General features: G+C 42.3%; 1 protein-coding gene across 2 annotated transcripts; it reads left to right on the top strand.

Moving 5' to 3' along the window:
- Window positions 1-867: 867 nt before the first annotated feature.
- REEP5 (receptor accessory protein 5) lies at window positions 868-23,401 on the top strand. Of its 2 annotated transcripts, none has more exons than XM_080572849.1 (5): window positions 868-1,175; window positions 1,498-1,591; window positions 15,792-15,930; window positions 21,322-21,490; window positions 22,605-23,401. In XM_080572849.1, the coding sequence occupies exons 1-5, from the start codon at window positions 1,058-1,060 to the stop codon at window positions 22,652-22,654; spliced, it is 570 nt and encodes a 189-aa protein (XP_080428975.1). In that variant the 5' UTR covers window positions 868-1,057; the 3' UTR covers window positions 22,655-23,401. The 2 variants fall into 2 exon arrangements, with proteins under 2 accessions (XP_080428975.1, XP_080428976.1); XM_080572850.1 differs by having other exon boundaries at window positions 890-1,175; window positions 21,322-21,559.

Below are 23,401 nucleotides of genomic sequence, written 5' to 3'. Positions count from 1 at the left end.
CCCTGCTTGAGCAGGCAGCTGGACCAGATTATCTCTAGATGTCCCAACCAACTTTAACCATTCTCTGATCCCATGATTATTCTCCATTTCTCCTCATTCCTGCCTTTAATGACAGCTGCCTGAAAGAAGAAACTCTATCTTAACAGTAAGAAAAAATGTTTTTAATTCCATGCAAGAGGCATTTCCCCAGAACAAAGACAGCATAAAAGGATAATGTGCAATTTACATTGAATTTTTCTCAGGTGAATAGAGGAGAAAAGAAAAAACTAAGGCAAATTAGTGTTCCAGCATGCCTACGTGTAATGCAGATTTGAAGGCATAAGGAGTGTATGTTACTAGCTGTAATGCTGAGTCAGATGCAGATGGGTTGCTGGGACGAGTCAGCACAGCTAAGGAAGTTTCCAAGACGATGTCATACCCAATAAATTAAATTTAGTTGGTAAGATTATGCACACCATAAATCCTCGGGTACGGTTACAGCTATGAGCCACAGAGTTCCACGTAGCCACATAGCTTTTGGGGAGCAGCGGAACCACATTTTCTCAGCCCTTCAACATCATTTCGGTTCCCACCGGGAAGTTCAGTGACTTTTACTCGTCCCGTAACACCTGCAGTCACTCACAACGCACACCACAGTTTTTAACCTTTTGGTCAGATTTCCTCACGCGATTTTCCATGACTGGTACCAGCCATGCAGGACAACTGCGGTGCGGGCCCTAGTGCTCCCCGAGTTTATTTTCGCAGCAGATTCACAACTCGCGTGTAAACCCCGAACACCCCACCCAGGAGCCGATATCGGGACTCCGGGTGAGCCGGGTGCCCACCGCCCTCCATTTTGCGACGCTGAGGGGCGCCGAGGGAGGGGCGGTGTAAGATGGCGCCCCGCCTCCCCGCGGGGAGGGCAGGGCCGGGCGGTGGCGTGGCGCCCGGCCTGGTCGCCGTGCCTCCTCCTCCTGGCCCCGTCGCGGCCGTGTGCGGGTGGTGCCAGACGCTGAGCCAGTCCCTCGTCGGCCACACGCCCGCGGCTGCGTCGGGCTGAGGAGCGGGCACCCTCACCATGACGGCGGCCATGAGGCAGCGCTTCGACCGGTTCCTGCACGAGAAGAACTGCATGACCGCCGCGCTCGAGCGCATCGAGAGCAAGACCGGCATCGACCGCTCCTACATCGCCATCGGTGAGCGCCGACCGCCTGCCGCCGGCACGTCCCGCGGCGCTCGGGGACTGGGGGGGGGCCGCCTCGCCGGCCGGCGGCGAGAGGGCGGCTTAGCGGCGGCTGCGGCCGCGCCCTGTCCCGCTCCTCCGCCTCTTCCCCCGGGCCGCCCCCCTCGGGAAGCCGCCGGGGCAGCGCCTCGCCCCTCCGCTGCGCCATGTACCCCTTCAGCGCCGCAGGTGAGCGCCCGCCCGGGCCGCGCTGCCGCGGCGCCCCGCGGGCTGCCCCCGCCGCCGGTAACGTTGCCTTCCCCCCCCCCCCCCCCCTTCCTCTTGTCTCTCCGCAGCTCTCCTCGGGGCGGTGGCCGTGTACCTGGTGATCGGATACGGTGCCTCGCTGCTCTGCAACATCATCGGTTTCGGATACCCTGCATACGTGTCGTGAGTGTCGGGGGGAGCGGGGGATGCGAGGAGGGCGCCGCGACGGCTGTCCCCGTTACGCCGGGGAGGGACCCGGTGGCAGGCTCTCAGCCCTGGCGGTCCTCGAGGACTGTGCTCCGAAATGTGGCTGCTCTTTCCCACCTGCTTGCTGCTGGGCCGCCGGGTGTTGCCTCAAGAACAATACTGTGCCCGCCTGGCAGGTGTTGTGTCATGGGCTGGCAGGTGCTGAGCAGCCTTCATGCTTGAAAATCTGCACCCACAGTGCGGTATGTTTCCTCCTTGGCTTCCTGGCTGTGCCATCTCCGGAGGTAGGCTGGGTCGCTATGCCTTAGCTGCTGCTCCTAGCGGGGGAGAGAATCCGCTGCTGTGGTGGCACTGGCTAAAGCTCACACCGCTGTTTTTAGCAGAGTGAGCTCCCAGGTACGCAGGAGGGCAGCGGTGCGGTGTCAGCATGTGTTTAATGCAAAGCACCATGCACAGAGGAAGCCGCATTAAGGAGCAATGCTTTCTGCAAAACAGCCTAGCAGAGGAGAAGATGGAGAGGTAGGCTTTGGAGCTCCTCTTGAGAGTTATAGTCTTAAAAATTATTTTGTCTTTCAAAGGACAGTTCAGGAAAGCCCTTGTGGATGTTCTGTTTATAAAAGTAGCTGGTATCCTTTCATTGGCATTATACTGTCAAATTACTAGAACAAAATGGTTTTCCCATTAGGTAAGACGTCAGTAGGTTGCAAAACACTTTCGAGGTTTACTAAACAAAACCTTCTGTGTAGCATACTGTGTTCATAAAATGGAAGTCCTTCCCAGCTTTAATGTTATGTTGTTGAAACACAGTGCTTGCCTCTTATGTAACCGCTTAAATACAGTCAGCGGCTTTTAAAAATGTGTTATCTGGCAATTAGCTTCTGGGTAATTAAAAATACGTTGCTTTGCTTGCTCCTTCTCTTGTTTTCCGAGTGTGGGAGATCAACTTAGTTTTAGACTCATATGAGATTAAACCCGTATTTTGAAATGCCTTATGGTTATGATGCTTGAAACTAAGCAGTGCTTTTCTAAATAGTGTTACTGGTGTGCACTAATTTAGGAGATAATAGGTTGAGAACAACTTGGGGGGAATACAAGCCTTATTTTTTATAAGGCAATTTATAATTGATTTTTTTAAGTTAAAATCTGAAAATGGAAATGTTTAAATACTGTAAAACTTTTAAATAGTTGAATAGGAAATACATTTATGTACTATTTTGTGCCTGAGTTAGGCAACTATTAAATTTTTATAATTACTTTGTGAAAGGCTACTTAAAGTCTTACGCTTGTTTGAGATCAGATTTTAAATCTGCCTGTATGCAGTTGGGATGAATAAACAGATAATAGAGCTCTTAAAGCTGTGGAGGCAAGACAGTAGCAAATCAAATACAAATAGTGTGGGTTTTCTTTCTTCCCGTGTTTTTTTTTTTTTGTACAAATCTGGAAAAATTATTTTATCTTTTTGTAGAGTGTCTACCCTTCTGTGTGCAGGTAGTTTTAAGTGTACCGTAGCTTGAAAATTTACCTCATCAGTGTTAGTACTGTGAGGTTTTTTTGTCTGTTTTTGTAATGGGTGCATTGGCCATTGTCCTTGACTACAAATCTTAATTAAAATATGTGAACAAACAAAAAAAAGCATGAATACCATGCACATGAATACAGTGCCAATTCTGGCTTTTCTGATTCATGCTCACTTAATGCTTTCCCTTTGTGTATCTTTTTAACGTGGAAACATTTTTAGGATAAAATTATAATCTGAGATGATAATCTCACTTATATAGCACAGTGTGCAGTATGCCAGGGGCATACACTTCTTAGTGGCATCCTGTGGAGAGGTGTTAGCCTGTGAAGTAGCATGCTGACAAGATGGGTGCCCTTACCTCCCTTCCCAAGTGCAGAGATGTTGCTTTGCATTTTCGCCTGTACAATGTTCTGCCCACAGAGCCAGCAGCCCAGCAAGAGTGCAGAGAAGATGTGGGAAGGAATACGCTAGCATGCATTTTCATGGTCCCGTTCCATTTCCCCTTTTTGGGGAAGGCATGTGAACTCAGGACAGGCACAGTTGCCCTTGCAAGTCTGTACGTGGTTATGGGATCAGCCGGGGAGCAACAGGCCAGGATATGTGTGCTTTCTCCTGAGATGGATTTCAGTCTGCTGCTATGCATGGGCTGCCTAACCAAACCTAAAACCTGTTTGGTTTTACTTGAAAGACATTGCCTGTCTTCCACTGTATGGGTTTCTTTTTGTCCTGGCACTACCATGCCATGCTCCTTATCTACCTAAGGGTAGATATCTTAATGTAGGGCTGAGCCATGGAAAGCTACAGCTGAGTTACTAGAGTGATTCCAGTTTCCTTTCCACAGCTTTGATCCCGTACTGTAGTTGGGGTGCTGTTGAGTCCTGTTCCTTCTGCTAGTGGGCCTAAAGCACAACGAGCTGCAGCCAGTGTGGTTGTCCTCACTTCTCTTTAGTCTGTTCCTTTTTGAAAAGACAACTGAAGAGCCCCCTATATGAAATGTCAGTACTAGTGAGACTTGCTTCCTAGCATTGGGTAGAAAACAGATTTCAGCTTTTTTCATTGGTTGAGAACACCCTCAAGTGTGCTGTGGTGGTTTAACCCTGTCTGGTCAACAGGTGGGTGCTACCCTGCTCTCTCACCTACCTTCCTCTGCAAGACGTGAGAAAATACAATGGAAACATTCAAGGGTTGAGCTGAGGACAAGGAGATCGTGATAGTAATTAGAGTAATTGGTGAGTGGACAAAACAGGCTTGACTTGGGGAAGATTAATTTATTGCTTATTAGTAACAAAGTAGGATAGTGAGAAATAAAAAAATAAGAACACCTTCCCTCAACACCACCTTCTTTGCAGGTTCAACTTCGCTCCTGACTCTGCTACCTCATCCTGCACCCCTGAGCAGCACAGGGAATGGGTGTTGTGGTCATCCACAGCTCTTTGTCTGTGCTGCTCCTTCCTCCTTATGCTGTGCACCTGCTCCACGTGGGGTCCCTCCCATGGGATGCCGTCCTTCCCGAACTGAGCCTGAGGGGGCTGCCCACAGGCAGCAGCTCTTCAAGAACAGCTCCCACATGGCTCCGTAGCACAGGGTCCATCCATCCCCCAGGAGCAAACTGCTCCAGCACGGGTCCCCCACGGGTGGGCGGCAGCTCCCCCCAGACCCCCTGCTCCTGCGTGGGCTCCTCTCCACGGGCTGCAGCTCCGGCCCGGGGCCTGCTCCTGCGGGGGCTCTCCATGGGCCGCAGCCTCCTCCAGGCCACATCCACCTGCTCCAGCGGGGGCTCCTCCACGGGGGGGGCTGCAGCGTGGAGATCTGCTCCATGTGGGACCCATGGGCTGCAGGGGGACAGCCTGCTCCACCAGGGGCCTCTCCACAGGCCGCAGGGGAACTGCTGCTGTGTGCCTGGAGCACCTCCTGCTGCACTGACCTGGGGGGCTACAGGGCTGCTTCTCTCACAATCTCTCACTCCTCTCTCCCAGCTGCTGTTGCCCAGCAGGTTTTTTTTTCCCTTCCTTAACTCTGCTCTTCCAGAGGCCCAAATATTGTTGCTCTCTGGCCAGTAGTGGGTCCCTTTTGGAGCAGCTGGAGCTGGCTCTGCTCTGACATGGGGCGGCTGCTGGGCTCTGCTCACAGAGGCCACCCCTGCAGCACCCTGCTGCTAAAACCTTGCCACGTAAACTGTACATCTGTTAAAGCTGTGCCTCCTGGAAGAGGTCAGAGAACACAGCCATCAACAGAATGTATAACAGAGGGAATTAATTTGATGTTCACACAAGCATGTCAGCAATGGGTCCACATGTGAATAAGATCAGAAGAGTACTGAAAGAGAAAACACAGACTGTCTTTCCCCAGTTAACTTACTGTCCTCTGTTGTGATGTAGATCAGTGTGTCGTTTTTGTGATATGATTGTCTGAATAGTTTAAAATGAGAAATAACTAATTATTCAGTAGAAAAGACTGGTGGTAGAATTAAGTGGTGGGATGGGTGTGTTCTGCAATAGAGATCATCTCCTGTTCTTATGGCTGCTTAAAACAGCCAACAGGCTACTACTGATGAGAGACCTGCTAGGCATGTTCCAGCTCTCTTCTGTTAGGATTTTAGTTTTGGATTACCTTGGTCACAGTAGTTACCGATCATCTCTTTGCTTGCCTGAAAGAAAGTGTATTTGAAAAAAAAAAAAAACAGCCCAGAGGTGCTCCACTCAGAGTTCAGTCTGCTCACAGGCAAAGCCTTGGCAGTTTCACAGCTGCCCACCGTGCCTTGTGTAGTTCTGTAGTTTATTTTCTTTCCTTAGCACCATTCTCTTTGCTCTGTGGCAGTGTGCGCTGTGCAGCAGATGTGAATTTTCCTGGCGTGGTGCTGAGGGCTGTAGCCACCAGTGAGACTGGGCTGGTGGGGTGTGCCCACCATGTCCCCATGCTGCCAGCACTGGCCAAGGCACAAGGTGGTTTCAGGTGGGCACGGCTTCTTCCCTTCTCCTTCCCCCCCTTTAATGTTCATCTTTGGCTTGGCTTTGTGCAAGTCCGTGTTGTGTTTGTGCACAAAGCAGCCATGCACGATAATTTGTCACACACAGTCTTCTTGGCTCTTCTTTGAGGAATCTGGTCTGGTGGGAGGTGTCCTGCCCGTGGCAGGGGGGTTGGAACTGGGTGGTCTTGAAGGTCCCTTCCAACCCAAACCGTGCTATGATTCCATGCTTCCTCAAATCCAAGTCTTCTATGCCATGTCAACACCCACAAGGCTCTTAACATACGCAAAATTAAGCAGTAGTTTTCCAAGGAGAGCTTATTTGGCTATCGCCCAGAACATCAGACAATCTGGGTTAAAGTTAGTCATAAAATCCTGGCGTTATTCCCTCAAATCCTGTGCGGTGCTCTGTGATTAAAAAAAGTAATTATTTTTAAGTTGAAATCTACTACTCATTTGCAGGCTTTTGTGTTTGCAGTAGGCCAGCATTTGAAGTTCAACACAGATGATAGCAACAACCTTTTATGCATTCAGTGAGCTTTAACTGCACAAGGCGATACTCAGTCTAGTAGATGGAAGGGGTGAGTCCGGCCAGTACTTAGTAATGTTGCCAGTATCTCACTGCTTTTCTAAATTTTCCAGATCTAGCCTGTTTAAGCACAGCCCCACCCATAGTCCATGGTAGTTAGCTGCCTCAGACAAATTAGAGAGTGCAAGCAGGAAGGGAGCCCCTGATGACTCAGAAACGCGTGCAAAGGATTTACTGAAATTTCAGAAGTGCTGTCATGTTTGGTTTAAGCATGGCTAAGATGAAAATAGCTCTGGGCAGTAAAATGTCTGAACTTATTACTGGTGTCTTCAGGGGAGAAGAGCAATACAGTACAATCATTCCTCCTTCTGCTTTGGCTAATTTTATGCTGTTACTTCAGTTTAGCTGTTTTTACTATTTAAGTGCTTCTTGAGGCACTTTAGAAACAGGAAACAATCTATTCTGATTGCAAAGAGGTGTAAACATGCAATTCAAGTCTTACTTAAGTATCGTCGTGAACCTGAGCCTGTCTCCTGGTTTCTTTGCATGTTCCATACCACTGAAATAGGAATGGTGCTTTTTTTGGTCAAAGATGCTTAAAAATGTAAAATTGTGTATTTCATGAGAGCTAGGACAGTAAATTTGCTTTCTCATAACAAATTTTGAGAAGAATGCTTACTTTTTACTTAATGGAAAATTCTGCATGGTATATTTACATTCACAAGCAATGTTGTGCTGTTGCTTTATAAAACTGTTTTGAGAGAACTGATGTATCTAATGAGATCTGCAGTGCTCAGAGTAAAGTTAAGCAGAAAGTTTCCAAATCTGACTACACTTAAGCTGTCCACTTTCTCAGATGACACTCTTTCCATGGAGTTTCAAACTTTAAAAGGTGTATATTTTTTGGCGTATGTTCTGCCAAGTCAGTTCATCTGAAACATGCTTGTTTTTTTTGTCTTTCAGATTTTAGAGTGCTGTGTTTAAAACAAAAGCTGTGTATCTGTTAAGTAGGGAAATGGCGTGCTTTGATTTCTAGAGATAGCAAGTTGTTAGATGCAAGAGTGACTCTAACATTACAACAAATGTAGATACATTGGAATTTTTCTTCCACATTTTAAATTTAGGTTAAAAAGTTAAAGACCTTTGTTCCACAGGTGGGTCCACAATGCAAATTAAACTCCTTGGAAGGTTACTAGTTTATAACTTATATAGACACTATTTTAAGGGAATGCAGATGTGTGTGAGACATAAATGAAGGCATTTTACCATTTTCTTAGTCTAGAAATACACTATTGCATGCACTAATTCTCTTTAGTGCAGTAATCTCTAGCAACTTAGCTGATGTTAGGAATGCAGTTGTTAGTGGGATAGTTAGGATTACACCACTGGGTTTGCTAAAATACTTTCTTAAACTATGCTTTCGCCTGCTGAGTCACAATGCTTCTGAAATTTAATGTGTAACATTGCTGATCCTAAGTGTCGAAGAAGGTGGAGTCAAACGGATTAAAAAAATGTGGATTATTGTTAGTTGCTGTTCTTGTTTGCCTCTGTTGTTGCAGTCATGTGTTCTAGTTATGCTGTAAAAGGCATTCCCCACAGCTCTGAGACTGTTGGAGGGGAGTTGGTCACACCTTGCTATCCCAAAAGGACAGCAGCCTACTTGTCAGTGAGTATACAGTGAGCAAAATACACGATTTTTGGACGAGGTTAATGAAGCTGTCTTCAGCTCATAAGAAGAAAAATGCAATCTCTCATGTGAGGATCTGTGAACATTAGTTAAAACTTAAAAATTTTGAAAAAGAAATGACAGAATGTTATACACAGTTAAGTAGCTGGCACTGCACTCAGAAAGGAATCTGGAGGATTTGCAGAGACCTGAACCCAGAAGCTATTCCTCTAAGTCTGAAACTCGAATCCCTTTCCTACTCCCTGATGAATCAATTTTTAAAATTACTTTCAGTAATTAAAACCCTAGGATCTATGTAACTTGCTTTCTAATTTAAAAAGTACTTGCACAGTGATCACCTTACAACAGCAAGATTTTTCCATCCGAAACTCCAGTTGCTTTGAGAATCAAGTCTGAAAATGTTGCACCATTTTGTGCTTAATTGCACATTTAGGTAATTTAAGGCCCCCCTGTAATTCATTGGCCAATATCATGGTAAACAGAACAGAAAAGCAATTTTAGAGCTGTAACAAAATTATGCGTAAAATACAGTCTCCACAGTGCACTATATGTTGACAAGGAAATGTAATTTTTATTCTTTCTGTATTGTTGTAAACATATAGTAGAGGATGACTTCTTCTCCTCAGGGTAACAACAACTCTTTTTGATCTCTGTGCCTATACGCTAAAAAGTAACAGCTGTGGAGAGACAATCAAAGAATATGAAATACATTTGTCCTCAAACAAAATTGTCTGTCACAAGTACAGAAGGTGCCAGCAGCACTGCAGATTGCCAGCCAGTGGTATCTTCTGGTGGAAATGCAGCATGTCTGTATTTTGCAGGTAGGATTTGGCTTTTTCGTAAGCTCCCTGGCCACACAGTCATTGTCTTCCTTGTCATAACCTTGAGGAAAGACAACCTGAAAGACTCCTGTAATAAAAAGTGAAATTGGAGGTTACTGAAACAGGGCCTTTTAGGCTCTAGGAGACGGAGTGTTGATACTGGTCTAACTGCTCATGCGGACAAGCACAGCCAGTAGTAAGGCTGGTAAAGCTTATTCTGAGGATTCGTGCACATGGGAGCTCTGCTAAAGCCTGCAGTGACTTCTCTTGCCTGTGTTAAGGCTGGCAGTGGAGCAAATCCTTCTTCCAGAGAGGGTACGTGGACATCTTCTAGAGCACAGCGGGGGAGTCTGCTGGAGCTCCTGCTGCGCAGCTCCACCTGCATCACCTGGCCTGCGGGGTGGGACGAGCAGCAGCGTAATGGTTTGACAGCCTGGATTGAGGCACTGATCTATGTTAATCCCAGCCAAAAAGAGCCTGTGGGTGTGGGAGTGTGTGTGGGGAGCTGGTTTTAGCCCAGGTTGGAAGTGGGGAACTGATCCATCACGTGGCCCTACAAATACTTGCTCCAGAGGAGAGTGGGACAGGAATAAACAGAGTAATGAAATGACAGAACTGCTGCCTCTTTTTTTTTTTTTTTTTGAGGAACCTAGCCTTATGCTTATTTAACATAAGCTGTAGAACTCTCCTCATGGGTGGGGAGAGCGGCCTCTGCTCCGCTTTTTTGCCTCTGTCTCCACTTCTCTTTGAAGAAATGAAGGTAGAACGCTTTGTACCGCTGTCATGTTGTTTTGCCTCCATTTGGTGTGTTGCCTCCTAATTATATCTGTCTTTTCGTGGACAACAAATACCTTTCCTATACTTCATGAGGTTGCCTGCTGCCATCTTCTGGATACACAGAATTAGGAGAGGGGCGATGGTAGACCTGCACTTACATAACTGCTGCAGAGTATTTGGCAGGGATATGTTTTCAGTATCTGCAAATGTATTACTCTACTAGTAGAGATGGTATGGAGGAAGAAGTATGGAAGATGGAAGGCTTTTAGCTGATGGATGAAAATGGAGAAGAAAAAATGATAAAGCAGGTACTGACACAGGTACTGGCTTCACTGCAGTGATGCCAGAAGTTTCAGAGGCAACCTGCCAAGGGGGGTCTGAAATGAGGATGGCAGGGAGTCACTGAGCTTAGGAAGTCTTGTGTTACAGTGGAGTGTTGATCCCACAGAGGTGTCTAGATAGCTAAAAGTAAATTGGTTTTGAATCTCTGCAAACTGCTGTAAGGAGCTGAGACAGACTGGTAAATATAAGCTTTAGAAATATAAGGAATTTTTATTTCTCTGAAGTTTTTTTTAAGTTAACCTAGCAATGGAGTCACAATGTTTGCCAGCCTACTCATTCAGTATAGCTCTGATTAGAAAACTGAGGGAAGGATGCACAGAATGGCTTCTCTCCTCTGTAACTACAGCACGGGGGCTGGGTTTAGTTTAAGCAATGCAGTGTGGTTATGAAATACATGTGTTGACGGGTACATGGTTTGCGATGCACTAAAGATTTCTTATACTGTAGTCTGTCTTTTGTCTTAAACTTGTAACTTTATTTGTACAAGAGTCATCAGGTACACCTTGTAAACTGCAGAGTTTTGAGTGACACGAGGTAATAAATTTTGGAATTTCTTTCTCAATTTCTGGCTTCCACATCTTACTAGCTGGACTCAGCTCAAAAAAAAAAACCCCTATATCTCCTGGTAAAATTATAATAGGCTTATTCTATGAATACTGTATGTATGAATTAACTGTAACAATGATTTACTATGCTGGAGATAATTCAGGGGTGAGTAACAACCTCTTCCTGGAAAGGAGCTGGCATTTGTCAAAATGAGACAGGTGCTCTAAGTGAAATAACTCAACTTGGCAAATCACTGATGTTAGACTTAATCCAATTAATGCTAGACGTGGCCCAGTTGGACTGATTGTATGACAGAAGCAGTCAAAACTGACCTATGGTCCAGAGACTGTAGCTGCACAGCCGCTGTGAACCCTGGGCTGCTGGAGAGCACGGCAGCCTCATCTCATCCCCATTGGCATCACCAGCTAGACGGGTTATCAGGGAACAGGGGTGGATAAAAACGACACTTTCAGTGCACTCCCCATATGTCTGCACAAGTTGCAACGCTGGCTCATGGCAGGTCATACTGAGTACTGGAGAGATACCTGTTTTTAAAAAAACTGGGCTGTGATGTTTGCCATCCAGTCTACTGGAAGCTGTTCATAGTGGCTGCTCCTTCCTCCTGCATGTGTAAATTCTGTAAGTAGTTATTTGGGGCTATAATTAAAGTCCTCTGTAATTAGCATATAAGCACCAAATAAAATCCTTTGTGATGTGTGATTGTTCCACATAACTAACATGAAATTTAGTCATATCATTATTAGACAAAAAAGATATGAAACTACCATTTTTATTTTTTTATTCATTTGTAAATTTGAAAGCATGGGCTTTGGATGCTTCTTCCTTCATTATGAGACTTTAATGTTACATGCTACTGAGACTGATTGACTTGTTCGTGCAGTGTACAGATTACAAGAAGGCCGTCCTAAAGTTGGCTGTACTGCCAGCATCGTGTGATCTGTATGTTTTCACTTACTGATGGAGATTGAATTTTGAGTATCACACTGACTGAGTCATGATTTAACATGAAGAAAAATAAAATGCCCTTGGCTTGAAGTAGGACATATATCTCCTAAAGTTAGTTGTGCAGAACATTATAGCAGGATAATAGGTAATAAATTACAGAATAAATTATTGAAGTGCAGTGCAATTAAGGTGAAATTCTCCAGCTGAAACGAGTGTAGTTATAAACACACAAAAACCACTTCAGATACTCTACATAACTTATTGTACTTGCATGTTCTTGACTAAGAAATATTTTCTGTGACTTACTTTTGAAATTGTGTGTAAGTAGCAGAGGATGTGGTTATCTGTTGTCCTTTTATTAGGTAGGGACATGTTATTCTATGGGCTTGCACTGGCACTCTCAGCTCAAGGACGTATTTCCAGTTATGAAGCAGAATGCTCATCAGATACTTGCCTTTCCTTTACTTCAGTTAAAATGGTGAGTCACTGATGGCTCTGCTATTTCCATTCTTTCCTTTCTTCCCTTCTACTAAATGGTATTATTCTGGCGTCCTCCTAACAGGTGCAGTTTTTGTTCTTGCCTCTGAGCTGATGGTGTTGGTTGTTATCATCTTTGGTGTGGTAGGTGTCAGCCCCATGAGTTTGTCCCATGATACCTGGACCAGGCATCAGACCTGAGGGAAGTGTAGCTGTGCTGTTTTCTACAGCGTGCAAGAAAACAGCATATGTGGATTTAGTGTTGCATGTCAGCTGACTAAACCACACCAGTGAATGACAACTTGCAGTACTACTACTCGTGACAGTCTGACCATGAAAGTGTCTTGTTCAGACACTCCTCTGTGGAATCCTTATTCTTTAGATGTCTTCCCACCACCTTGCACCGGAAGGAAGACTGGGAAAGCTGTGGGGTGCCATGTATAGCACATAAGCTCCAGTGAAAGTAAGAGTTCTCAAGATCAAATGAGAACTAGATTTTTGCTTGGCAAGGCTAGCAGGCAGCCTTTCTCCGCCAACAATTAGTGGTCCTGTGATTCCTAAGCTTAAAGACAGGATTGTGGTCGCGGCTCATTCTTTATGTCATCAGCATTCATTATCATTAGAAGGCCTTAAGATACATTTCTTTTTTTATATTAATTTAGTGTCATGTCCTTGCGAGGGGTGGTAGTGTTTTGAAATGTTTTTCTGTAATGCTCTCAGGAGTAGTTCCTCATAATTATAAAAATTCACATTTATTTCTTCAAGGTACTTCTTCAAGTTTTGAGGATTCACAGCTTTACAGTCAAACTGAGACTTCCCAGATCAGCAATGCTTCTTTCTAGGTGCTAGCAGAACTCACAAGTGAGATCATGAATACTTTGGAGCAAAGGCTGCCATTTCTTGGGCTTTTTAGATGAGTGAATATATTGTAGATAGGAGCATATGCAAATCTTACATAAGTATCCCTGCAAAGCTGAAATACTTTAGAAATAACGAATACCTAGCAGGTAGAGAAAAATGCATGTCTCCTTAACTTAGTGAGTCTGAAACTCGTGTTTGCTTGTTATTTGGGATCTTTCTTTTGGGTTCAGATGGGGACAGTCAATTTGTGTTTTCTGGTTTGACTAGGCAAGGTATCAGCTTAAGGAACTGCAGGAGCAGATGGTGAATGTCCAAGTGGAGCACACCCATTTTTGGAGCTCTTCCAGGCCAACCATTTTTACAGGAGAGAAGATACTAAAGCATGCCATATTGACACAGCGATGTGTCATCTGCCCTTTGCCACAGAATTGGAGGTTCTACATTTTTTAGTGAAAACTGATTTTCATCATCATTAGGATGATTTTTAATAATGCTAACAAAAGTTAAACAGCCTCCCCCTAAATCTGTCAACAGCTTCAGACAATGAGTGGAAAACAGCAAGACTGTTAGCAGTTCCACTGCCAAGTGTTCTCTCGCAAATACCAAGCTAGCATGTTTTTTTGTGGTAAGATAAGCCTTCCCCAATATGTCAGTAATGGAGAACTTGCCAGTGTAACTGGAAAAATTAATGCCCAGCAGGTTTTACTTAACCGTGAGAAGGTGCCATATGTTCCTTTCCCTCCTCCGTTTACCCCTTTGTTCAGCACTCTGACTTCCCTGCTAGTTGATTTTGCTTTTCTTTCCTTCAGTAGGTAGTTCCACACCGTGAAAACAGCCCGCATCAGGAGCCATCCCCCTGACCTCCAGTGTATTTTCTCAGTGGACCCTCAGCCTGTGGTACTGCAATAACTGAGAGGTGCAGGTGTACCGAACATGCCGGGGCACCGGAGGCTGGCATGCCATTGGGAAGGCTGCCTGGGCAGCGTTTCCTGACGCTGTGTTGTCAGGAAAAGCAGCAAGCAGACCTCCAGCAGTCCACCTGCAGAAAACCTGCTTTTCCAGCTGTGCTGATGCAGCACCTGAATTACAGCCCCTTACCGTGCGTAGTGGGGAAGGGCAAGGGCTGCTCCTGTCCCCGTCAAAGGACCTCCCTGGCCAGCTGCAAACTAGTGCAGATGATGCATAAATTAATTGTCAAATCCTCTTATTGCATCTCAAAGTAATTCAGTCCAGTAGCTGCACCAAATCTCTCAGTGTGTGGTGGGTTTATCAGTGCTTCTGCTGAAACATAAAGCATGTCACATGGTTGATTTTTTTATTTTAACTTACAGAGCTAGGAAGTGACACAGTCTGAAGGGCTTGTCAGTTCACAAACCGGGAAATCTGCTCACAGATAGCCATCTCCTTGTGCCTTCTGTTTTGTAAATCTCCCTAAATCTCAAAATCTTCCTTACTGTCTAAAAGAAAATTTTACACCTTTGACTTACCCCACAGATCTTGCATCAGCAACAGTATAGTTGATATTAAGGGAATAAATTATAAGAGAATTAAAACCAAATATACAAATTTTAATCCAATGGCATGAGTGGAGAGGACAAATGCTTTTTAATATTCTTAATCTTCATATTATCAGGCTTATGGTCGCTGGCATTTCCTTCTAAAACTTCTTATAGTGCTAATCGAGAACTGAGCAAGATCCAGAGTCTCCACTTCATTTCTTGTACTAAAGAAAACATGCATGCATCTTTCTTTCAACCCCCTATTTTTAAAACTCTATGAACTTGCATGCCCTTGGCAGTTGGAGATTTAAAGCCAGTTAATAATTAAGCGGAAAGCCCAAGACTTTACTTGAGGTTTCTCCACTGTTCTTAATATTGTAACCTACATCATGATTTGTGAGTTCTGCAGGAGTGGATTTAAAGAGCAAAGCAGTTGGGGATGCAGATACGTAGTCCTCACTGTGTGTGTTTGGGGGAGGTTACTTTATACGGCCTCTGCTGCTGTAGACGAAGTGCTTGCCAGCAGTTACAGCAAATCATACAGTCTGCCTTTTCAGAAAGGAACTTAGCTCACGTACATTATGAATAAAGATATTTGATATTCACTTCAAAATCCTGGGCAGGGTTACCTCATTCTGGTCCCTTTTAGATACCGGTGAGGGCAGATAGTTGGTGTCATTGCTGGTGCTGAGTGGGAGCTGCCTGCAGGCTTCCTTGTTACCATTAGCTGGGGAGGGTTATCCTACACCCAGGGAATATGTACAGCACAGGGCTGGGTGCACTCAGGTTGACTGTTAGGTGGATCATGTACTCCTTTGTGTCCAATGGTATTCTGGTCAGGAATACCTCAACGTATCCTGAACTGGCCAAAGATGATCCCCTCTCTTCCTGTCCCACACCTGGTAGGTGGTGATGTTCATGTTTCTCTTGCAGTCACAGAGCTAGAAGTAGCTCAGGTGCCACTTCTTTTTGAAGTCATATGTTTAGGTAAAAGCTTTGCTATCCAGAGATCTTGGGCACGCTGTCCATGTGATGGATAACATTTAAGTCTTTTCTGTAGATGATATAGAGAAATTGAATTATGAGAATTCACACGTAGCAATAAACCTGAGATGTAAAAACTTCACCATTATAGATGACTCTAGTGCTATTGATCTACTTACCTTGCTTTTTTTTTTTCCTTACAGGATCAAGGCCATTGAAAGTCCCAACAAAGATGATGACACACAGTGGCTGACTTACTGGGTTGTGTATGGTGTTTTCAGCATAGCAGAATTCTTCTCCGATATCTTCCTGTCCTGGTTCCCTTTCTACTACATGCTAAAGGTATTTTAGTTTACTCACCCCCTTTTCTTAAAATGAGACCTTTGATATAACTGCTTTAATGTCTTCAAGAATGAATAGATGTCAACAGACTCCTCTGGAGTCGTGCGTGGGTCACACCTTATTTTTAGACGCTGGTTACACTAATTTTGCTCTATGAAAGTGATCTGTTTACAGCTGATGTTTTTGTAAGGCAAGTGGGAAAGTTGTGGTGGGTAACAGGGAAAGATCTGCTATTTTTTAGGAAAGAAGAGACTATGGAGATAACCAGTGGGAAGACAGGTGGCCTGCGGTGCAAATTTGGGCAAGATGAGAGCACTTGGTAAAATCTAGAGTGGCTTCATTTCTGCTTCAAGTGCTTTAGTAGAAGTGGAGAGTTAAATTGCAAAGGCATCAAAAGGAAGTATTAACTTCTGTGCTATTGGGAGCGAAGAAGGAAATTACAACATGAGAAATAGTTTCAATCATACAATCTTCATTTTTCGTAAAATATAGTTTCCTGAAAGGAAGTGGAAAGTATCAGAAGAGCTTGTTGCTGACGTGTATTTAGTAGTGGGGTTTGACTACAGACAGTGATTTGTTTGATGTGTTCCAATCTTCATTTGTCAAATACGGTATGACAGTATTGTCAGTCAACTTCCAAACATTAAATTATTCTGTGAGGTAGTCAATTAACATGTATGCTTTTGGGTAGAAGCTTGCTGGACAGTTATTTCTTTAGCTTACAGAACTGTAGCTAGAGAACTTCTGTGTTCTCTTGCTGTTCTCTTGCTTCTTTTTCCTACCTTTGTAAGCCTGGCTTAGCCTTTGCAAAGTACTTGAAAGGATTTGATTGTCAGCTGTTGTGGTAGGGGCATTTACAGTTTTAACGGTAAGGTCTGATGTTGCCAAATAGTTTTTTCCAGGAAACACTGCATTTTAAAGACAAAATGAACTTAGACGATTCAATTACATTCTTTACTTTTACAGTTACATTCATTACTTTTGCATTCTTCCTTTTGAATATTCAGCTGACACCAATCATACAGTCATTTAGACATTTAATTCCCCAGCTCCCTAAAACACCCTCACACATTTGAACTGCTGCTTCAAACCTAAAAAAAAAAAATCAGGCCTGTCTCACAGAGTTAATTCTCTCTTCCCCCCTTTTTTACCCCTTAGTCAAAAATGAAAAGTTCTTTTACTATTTTAAGGCTAATGTGTTTGCTTTTTAAGTTTTAAAGAGTAAGCTAATTTTGAAGTTTACTATGGTCTACACATAAATGAAAGATTTACCATTTTAATATATTAAGATCAAGCCAAATAGCAATGAAAATGCAAGTTCAGCTGACCTGAAAATAGGATCCAAAAGGATTGCGTATGGCACTGGAAGAATCTGTTCTTACACAGTTATTTCACATCTCCAACTTCACCTTACAGATGAGCAGTGTTACAGCTTTACCTGTTGTCTCCAGTTCTGAATTCATACGGAATGTTTTCAGAGCTTCTTTTCTAACTTCTTGGTGGTAAAAACATGGCAATGATTTCTCCATGCCAGCATAGCACTCTTTCTAAAGAGCATTCAATTGCAATTCAGGCTGACCTAGCAAATAAGAAACAAACAGATGGCTGTGATACTCCTGTATCAGAAATACCACATTTACATGTAGCAGTGGCAAAAAACGTAAGATACTTATCTCAGTTCAGCAAAAGCAAGCAGAACTGAAGGAAGCAATTACAATAAATGTGCAACTTTCAATGATAACTGCTAAAGGCACATGCAAGTCAAGTATTTACTGTCAGCAGTGGGTAGGAGAGATATACTTTTGTGATACGAAGGCAGACGGAAGGTGTTGGCCAAGAATCAGAAAGCACTGCTAACTGGGTGGGAGGATGGAAAATATTCAATGTGGGGAAAAGGAGGAAGCTGGCAGCTTCTAATTTTCAGTCTACTGCAACTAAAACCTCTTGTAGTGCTGTTCGTGATGTCTTTATGTCTCTTATGATCTTATGAAACAGAAGCCCAGATAAGTCATACATACAAATTTCAAATTTGCTTTTGTTTTATAAATAAGCTAAATTTGCATATTTATATTCTTTTGATAGAGCTTGTAGTGTCCAGTCTGAACAGAGTTTTAGCTACTTATTATTCCTGTATGCCTCAACATGCAGGGCTGAGACTCTGATCATAGTTGCTCACATACTTTCCTAAGTCCAGGGCCTAGCCTCTGTGACCCCGACTTTTCAAGCATACTAGGAGTTTTCATATGTGGGTGAAAGGCATATTCAAGAATTCTTTTGATATGTGTTACCACACTTTCATACACTTTGGTTCGCTAGCAGAAAACTTTTGAGTTCTTTTGGGTTTTGTGGTTGTTCTGCCTTTTTTTTTTGTAATGCCTATTTTTTATTAATCAACTTCTTTATCTAAAACACAGGACACATTTGCAACTCATAATTTCATGTGTATGAGACCTGTTTATTTTCTGATACTTCTGTTAATTATTTAAAGATCTTTTTGTTGTTGTTCTGATATTAAAATACTATGGCCATTGAAAGTAGTAGAGGTTGTCCTAAAAGTATTACTGGGAGCAAGGAGATTCCAGACTTTACTAGCAATTCCCTGATGAAATAATAAAATCCTCTTTCTGAACAGAATTCCAGTCAGACACATGACATTGGCTGTATTATGAAAACTGCTTCTACAAAGCATTAAGTCAAATGAAGTAGGAGGAGTTTTCACTGTGAGTGTAGTAATGTGCCAAATGTGGCAGTCTGACTATGCTTCAGGACAGAGATCTCTCCTTTGCACTCTGTGCAATTATGAATTTCATTCCCTCCTATGGCTGGACTGGAGAGTCACAAAGAATACAGTGATTTTTTTTTCCAGTTAACGCTTTAATCACTCTATGCTTTGTATACCTTTTTTTACAAACCACTTTACATTAATAGTTTTTGTTACTTCAGCCTCACAAGAGACAAGGGAAAAATAAACTAAGTTAGCAGTCTGACATTCTCAAGCTTTGAAAAGACTGAGATTTCCAGATCTGGTATGTGTCCTCTTGGAAAGGTATATAACCATTTTTCAATACATTTCAATAGTCATTGGTGTTTGAGAATAAATCTATAACTGTAAAATATTTATTTTTTTTTCTTCACTAGACTGGGGCAAAGCTGTAAAAATCGATATGACTAATTTTATTCCTAGGCAAGAAAACGGAAATTTCAGTTTCTTTTGTTTCAAAGGAAGTTGGACTTAGAGGTGAGGGATTTCCTAAAACAAAGGAGAACTATGTAACATCTGTGTCAACTGAGACAAGTAAAATAGCTGTTATTAATTGGCCAGTTATTCTTTAAAGGAAATGGAATAACTCTCAGCTTTTAGTGAAAGATGCAATATAAGATGCTATTATTTATTCCTTATGTTATATTAAATTCCAAATAATAGGAGCTTTTGAAAATAGGTATTGCAGCACTTCCTGCCTTTATTATCTAGTTCAAAGATAAAAGCTTAGAGCTTGCCTAAAAGGATGGTAAACTGCCTTTGGCAAAAGTTTCTGTGCATTGCAGTTATTATCCCCTGGAATCAGGGTTCCTTTTTGAAAAGAAATTCTCTTCCACACTAAATATATCATCAGTAGCTTTCTACAGGGCCGGGAGAAGGAAAATGTGCCTTCAAGGAAAAAGGAGTTGCAGTCTCTCCAGAAACAATAGGTTAAAGATGTTTATTTCAACTGATGTGTTTTTTTGTGGTGTATATTGCATTAAAGACAGAGCCAAAAGAGCTGGAGAGCAGAACCTACCAAAAGTCAATCCCAACATCCATTATCCAAGAAGGACAGAGGGAAGACACTGAAATATTTGGAAGGCTAGTCTGAAGAGCACTATGTAGTTTTCATGATTCAAATAGGGTTCTATTTTTTTCTTTTTGTTAAATCAGAATCTTTCTTTTAAAATAACCCGTCATGACTTCAATGACTGTGTAGTGGCCAAATTGTTATTTACAAGATTGTGATACCAAAACAAATATCTGGGTGTGGTTTCGTCTTTGCATTTTTCCAGTGGGAAATCAAAAGCGTAAGTGGAAGGAGAGGAGACAAAAATGCCTAGGTAGGCACAGTGGTACTCTGAAAGGATGCTGTAATTGAACTGATTTATAGGAAATGCTTTTGTGCTATGCAGCGTACTGGAAACCTCATGAATAAATAAGAAATTGCTTGTATTTTTCAAATGACTTTCAGAAGCCATAGTGCATGCATTGAAACTTAGGTGCACTACTTCTTTGACTGCTGGAGATACTGCTGTGAAAACCAGAAAACTTTTGAGATATAAAATACTTAAATAAGTCCTATTTGCCAACATTATTGAAAAGCGGCATTATCATTTTCATTTAAATGCCCATTTTGGCCAAGGCTGGGGTGGTTTTGTTTTGTCTTTCAAGAAAAGGTGGTTTTCTGTGAAGAGATGTTCTGTTTGTATTTTTTTGGAGAGGCTTTTGACACCGAATAATATTACTCTCCTTGTGTCTGGAAAGAATTGTTCTATTGCTGAGAAAATTTGCTTTTTTTTTTGCAGTTTTATTGCTGAAATATCATTTTATAGATACTTTCAGTGCTCAAGCAAATATAGTTGTGGCACTTCTTGTCCTTTAAATGTTTTCATCTTGTTTTGCATAGCCATCTTTCTAATGAATATGACAGTGGAACTGAGGCCAAATAAAGGTGCTTCAGTGGTGAAGACAGGTATTTGTAACATACGTAACAGCTGTCTTTACAGTCCCCCTTTTAAGATGCAGAAATATTACTCCACACACTGGGGTGGTGATTTCTTTTTTCCAGAGAGCAGATTGTGGTATAAAAGCTATACCTAAACTGTGCTATCCTAAAGCATTACCCTATCTGTGTGCGATGTGTAGCTTGTCCATGTCTTCTCATTGTGTCACTGCAATGCACACAGACCCATTTTTTCCCCCGCTGCATGGCCAAGGTGAGGAAGCAGAGTGGATAGGGATGTGTTTCAGCTGGATCGGAGGGACTGAGGGACTAGACCTTCAGTCATGCCTGTGCCGTATAGTTCAGAAGTAGCCAGAGACTGTTTTGTCTAGTCAGCTTTTGTAATACTACCTTAGAAAAAAGAAAAAATACATGCAGTCTTCGTACACTTTTTACCAGATGAGCTTTACTGCTACAGCCTGCTGCCTTTATCCTATCAGTATGCAAGAAGGTATTCCAATATCAAGATTTACGGCACAAAACTGTAACGATACACATACTTATGTGACTGTGACCATACGAAACGAAGGCGATGATGTACCATTTTAAATACACTTCAGTCTGTGGCAAAGTTAGGAAGGCGCACTGCTCCTTGTCTGCTGTTCATCTCTTCCATTTACACAGATGTTCTTGTTCCCTGTAGTGTGGCTTTCTGTTGTGGTGCATGGCTCCCAGTCCGTCTAACGGAGCAGAGTTTCTCTACCATCGAATCATCCGGCCTTTCTTCCTGAAGCATGAAGCTCAGCTGGACAATGTTGTTAAAGATTTGAAAGACAAGGCTGCAGAGACTGCAGATACCATCGCTAAAGAAGGTGAGGAAAAGACCACTCAATGATCACACCGAGTAGGAAGAATTTACCTTTGCAGCTCTAGTATTAAAGGTAATATCAGTTTGGGGGGGGGACGGGGGAATTGCAGCTCTAATATTAAAGGTAATATTAATCAGTTTGGGGGGAGAAAAAACAAGATTATTATGTAAATTTAAATGGAGAAGTTAGATTGGATGAAGCTGTCAAGAAAAGAAGACTACAGTGAATTTTACTTTTTGGGAGTACAGTTATGGTAGAATAAGCACAAACTGTATGAATGCAAGAAACAGCTTGCATTTTTTTTTCCAAATGTGGAAGTTTGTGTATCTTCTCAACATACATATCCTATCAAAATTCTCTCTAGAGACAGGTCTGAACATCCTCACAAGGTATTTTCCATAAATATAGTTATTGTTTCAGTGTATATATATATATTTTTTTTTGTATATCCTAAAATACCATCATCCCCAGTACCTGGCAGTACAGAAGAATTGACAGTTGTCTAGTAAAGCAAATCCTTCAACTCAAGCAAACAGCAGCGTTTGAAGTGGAGGTTTCCTGTCTATAAGACTTTGTAATTTTAATTCCTTTGGAAATCAAAGGATTCTGAGACAACTCTTGAAGAAATTTCTTAGATTCATATTTGATTGAATAACATCCTAATTCTGTCACAGCCGGGAGTTGCTTAATGTTTGCTTTCGTTGCCTTCCATTCGAAACTGGGCCTGTATACTCCAAAATGTCTGGTGGTAATTTCGTGAACGAGAAAAGGAAATTTATTAATTAGCTGAAGTAAAACTTTACTTAAATTTCATTTGAAAGGAAAAATGTTTATAAGATACCTCAAATCACCTTAAATCTATTTTTCCCCAAATAATATATGAAGTCTGATTTCTTTTTACCAACTTAAGAAGTGTTCTTATGAGTATTTAAACGATCTGCCTTTCTCAACTACTCTTGGAAGTTTTGTGGCATGACCCTTTCTGAATCATTATTCTTGAACAGGTATCTTAAATAATGTTCTTCATGTTTCCTTATTCTGTCACTTATTACTTACAGCAAATAAGCTGCTTAAGTCTGTAAGACACTGCTAAGTTTTAACTTTTATTTTTCTACAGCCAAGAAAGCAACAGTGAACTTACTGGGTGAAGAGAAGAAGAGCACTTAAACTTTAACTGGATAAAGCTTCCCTACCACCTCCTTTATGAAGCTTGATGTTACTGGGAACTGTGGTATAATTTTAATAATGTTGCCTTGGAAACATTTTGATATATTAAAGGAATGTGTTTTAAGTTTGCTTACTACTTTGCTGTTGTCTGTATAGAGATTGAGCATTTTTATTTAAAAGCAATGCAGTGGGCAGCATCTGAAGCTTAATGAAAACATTTTATTCATCTTCATGCAGAAAAAATCTTTCAGTAATCACCTTCTGCAGTAACATAAATAAAAAGTATATATCCCAGAGGCTCTTGCACTTTAGTTGTCTCTTTGTACATGTAATTACTCTTAATGCTGACTTTGGTGTGCCTGGTAATATGACGTTAGTGTATAAGGACAATATTAGTCTGAACAGATTTTCTTGAATATACAGGGGATTATTTGAGAGAGATGGAAGGGCAGATGTATTCCTCACTAGTGAAGTATTGAATGATGAAATCACCTGTTCTAGAGGCACCTGATGATAGAGATTATTCACTGTTGCACGTTTTGTTGTGTTTGGTACAATGTGCATATTCTTAAATGGATAGACGCTAAATATGGGAGAGTAACTTAATGCGAATGATGAGACCTATATTAGTGTGAGGTAATTTGACAGAAATGATGCATTAAAGTTGCACCAAATGAGCACAAGATGACTACAGTACAACTCCCTTGCCTTCTCTTTCTAAATAAAGTTGTCATCTAAAATTGTAAA

Source organism: Anser brachyrhynchus, assembly GCF_964034855.1.
Source record: "Anser brachyrhynchus genome assembly, chromosome: Z".
NCBI classification, from domain to species: domain Eukaryota; kingdom Metazoa; phylum Chordata; class Aves; order Anseriformes; family Anatidae; genus Anser; species Anser brachyrhynchus.
This window is presented reverse-complemented; position numbering and strand designations above follow the sequence as displayed.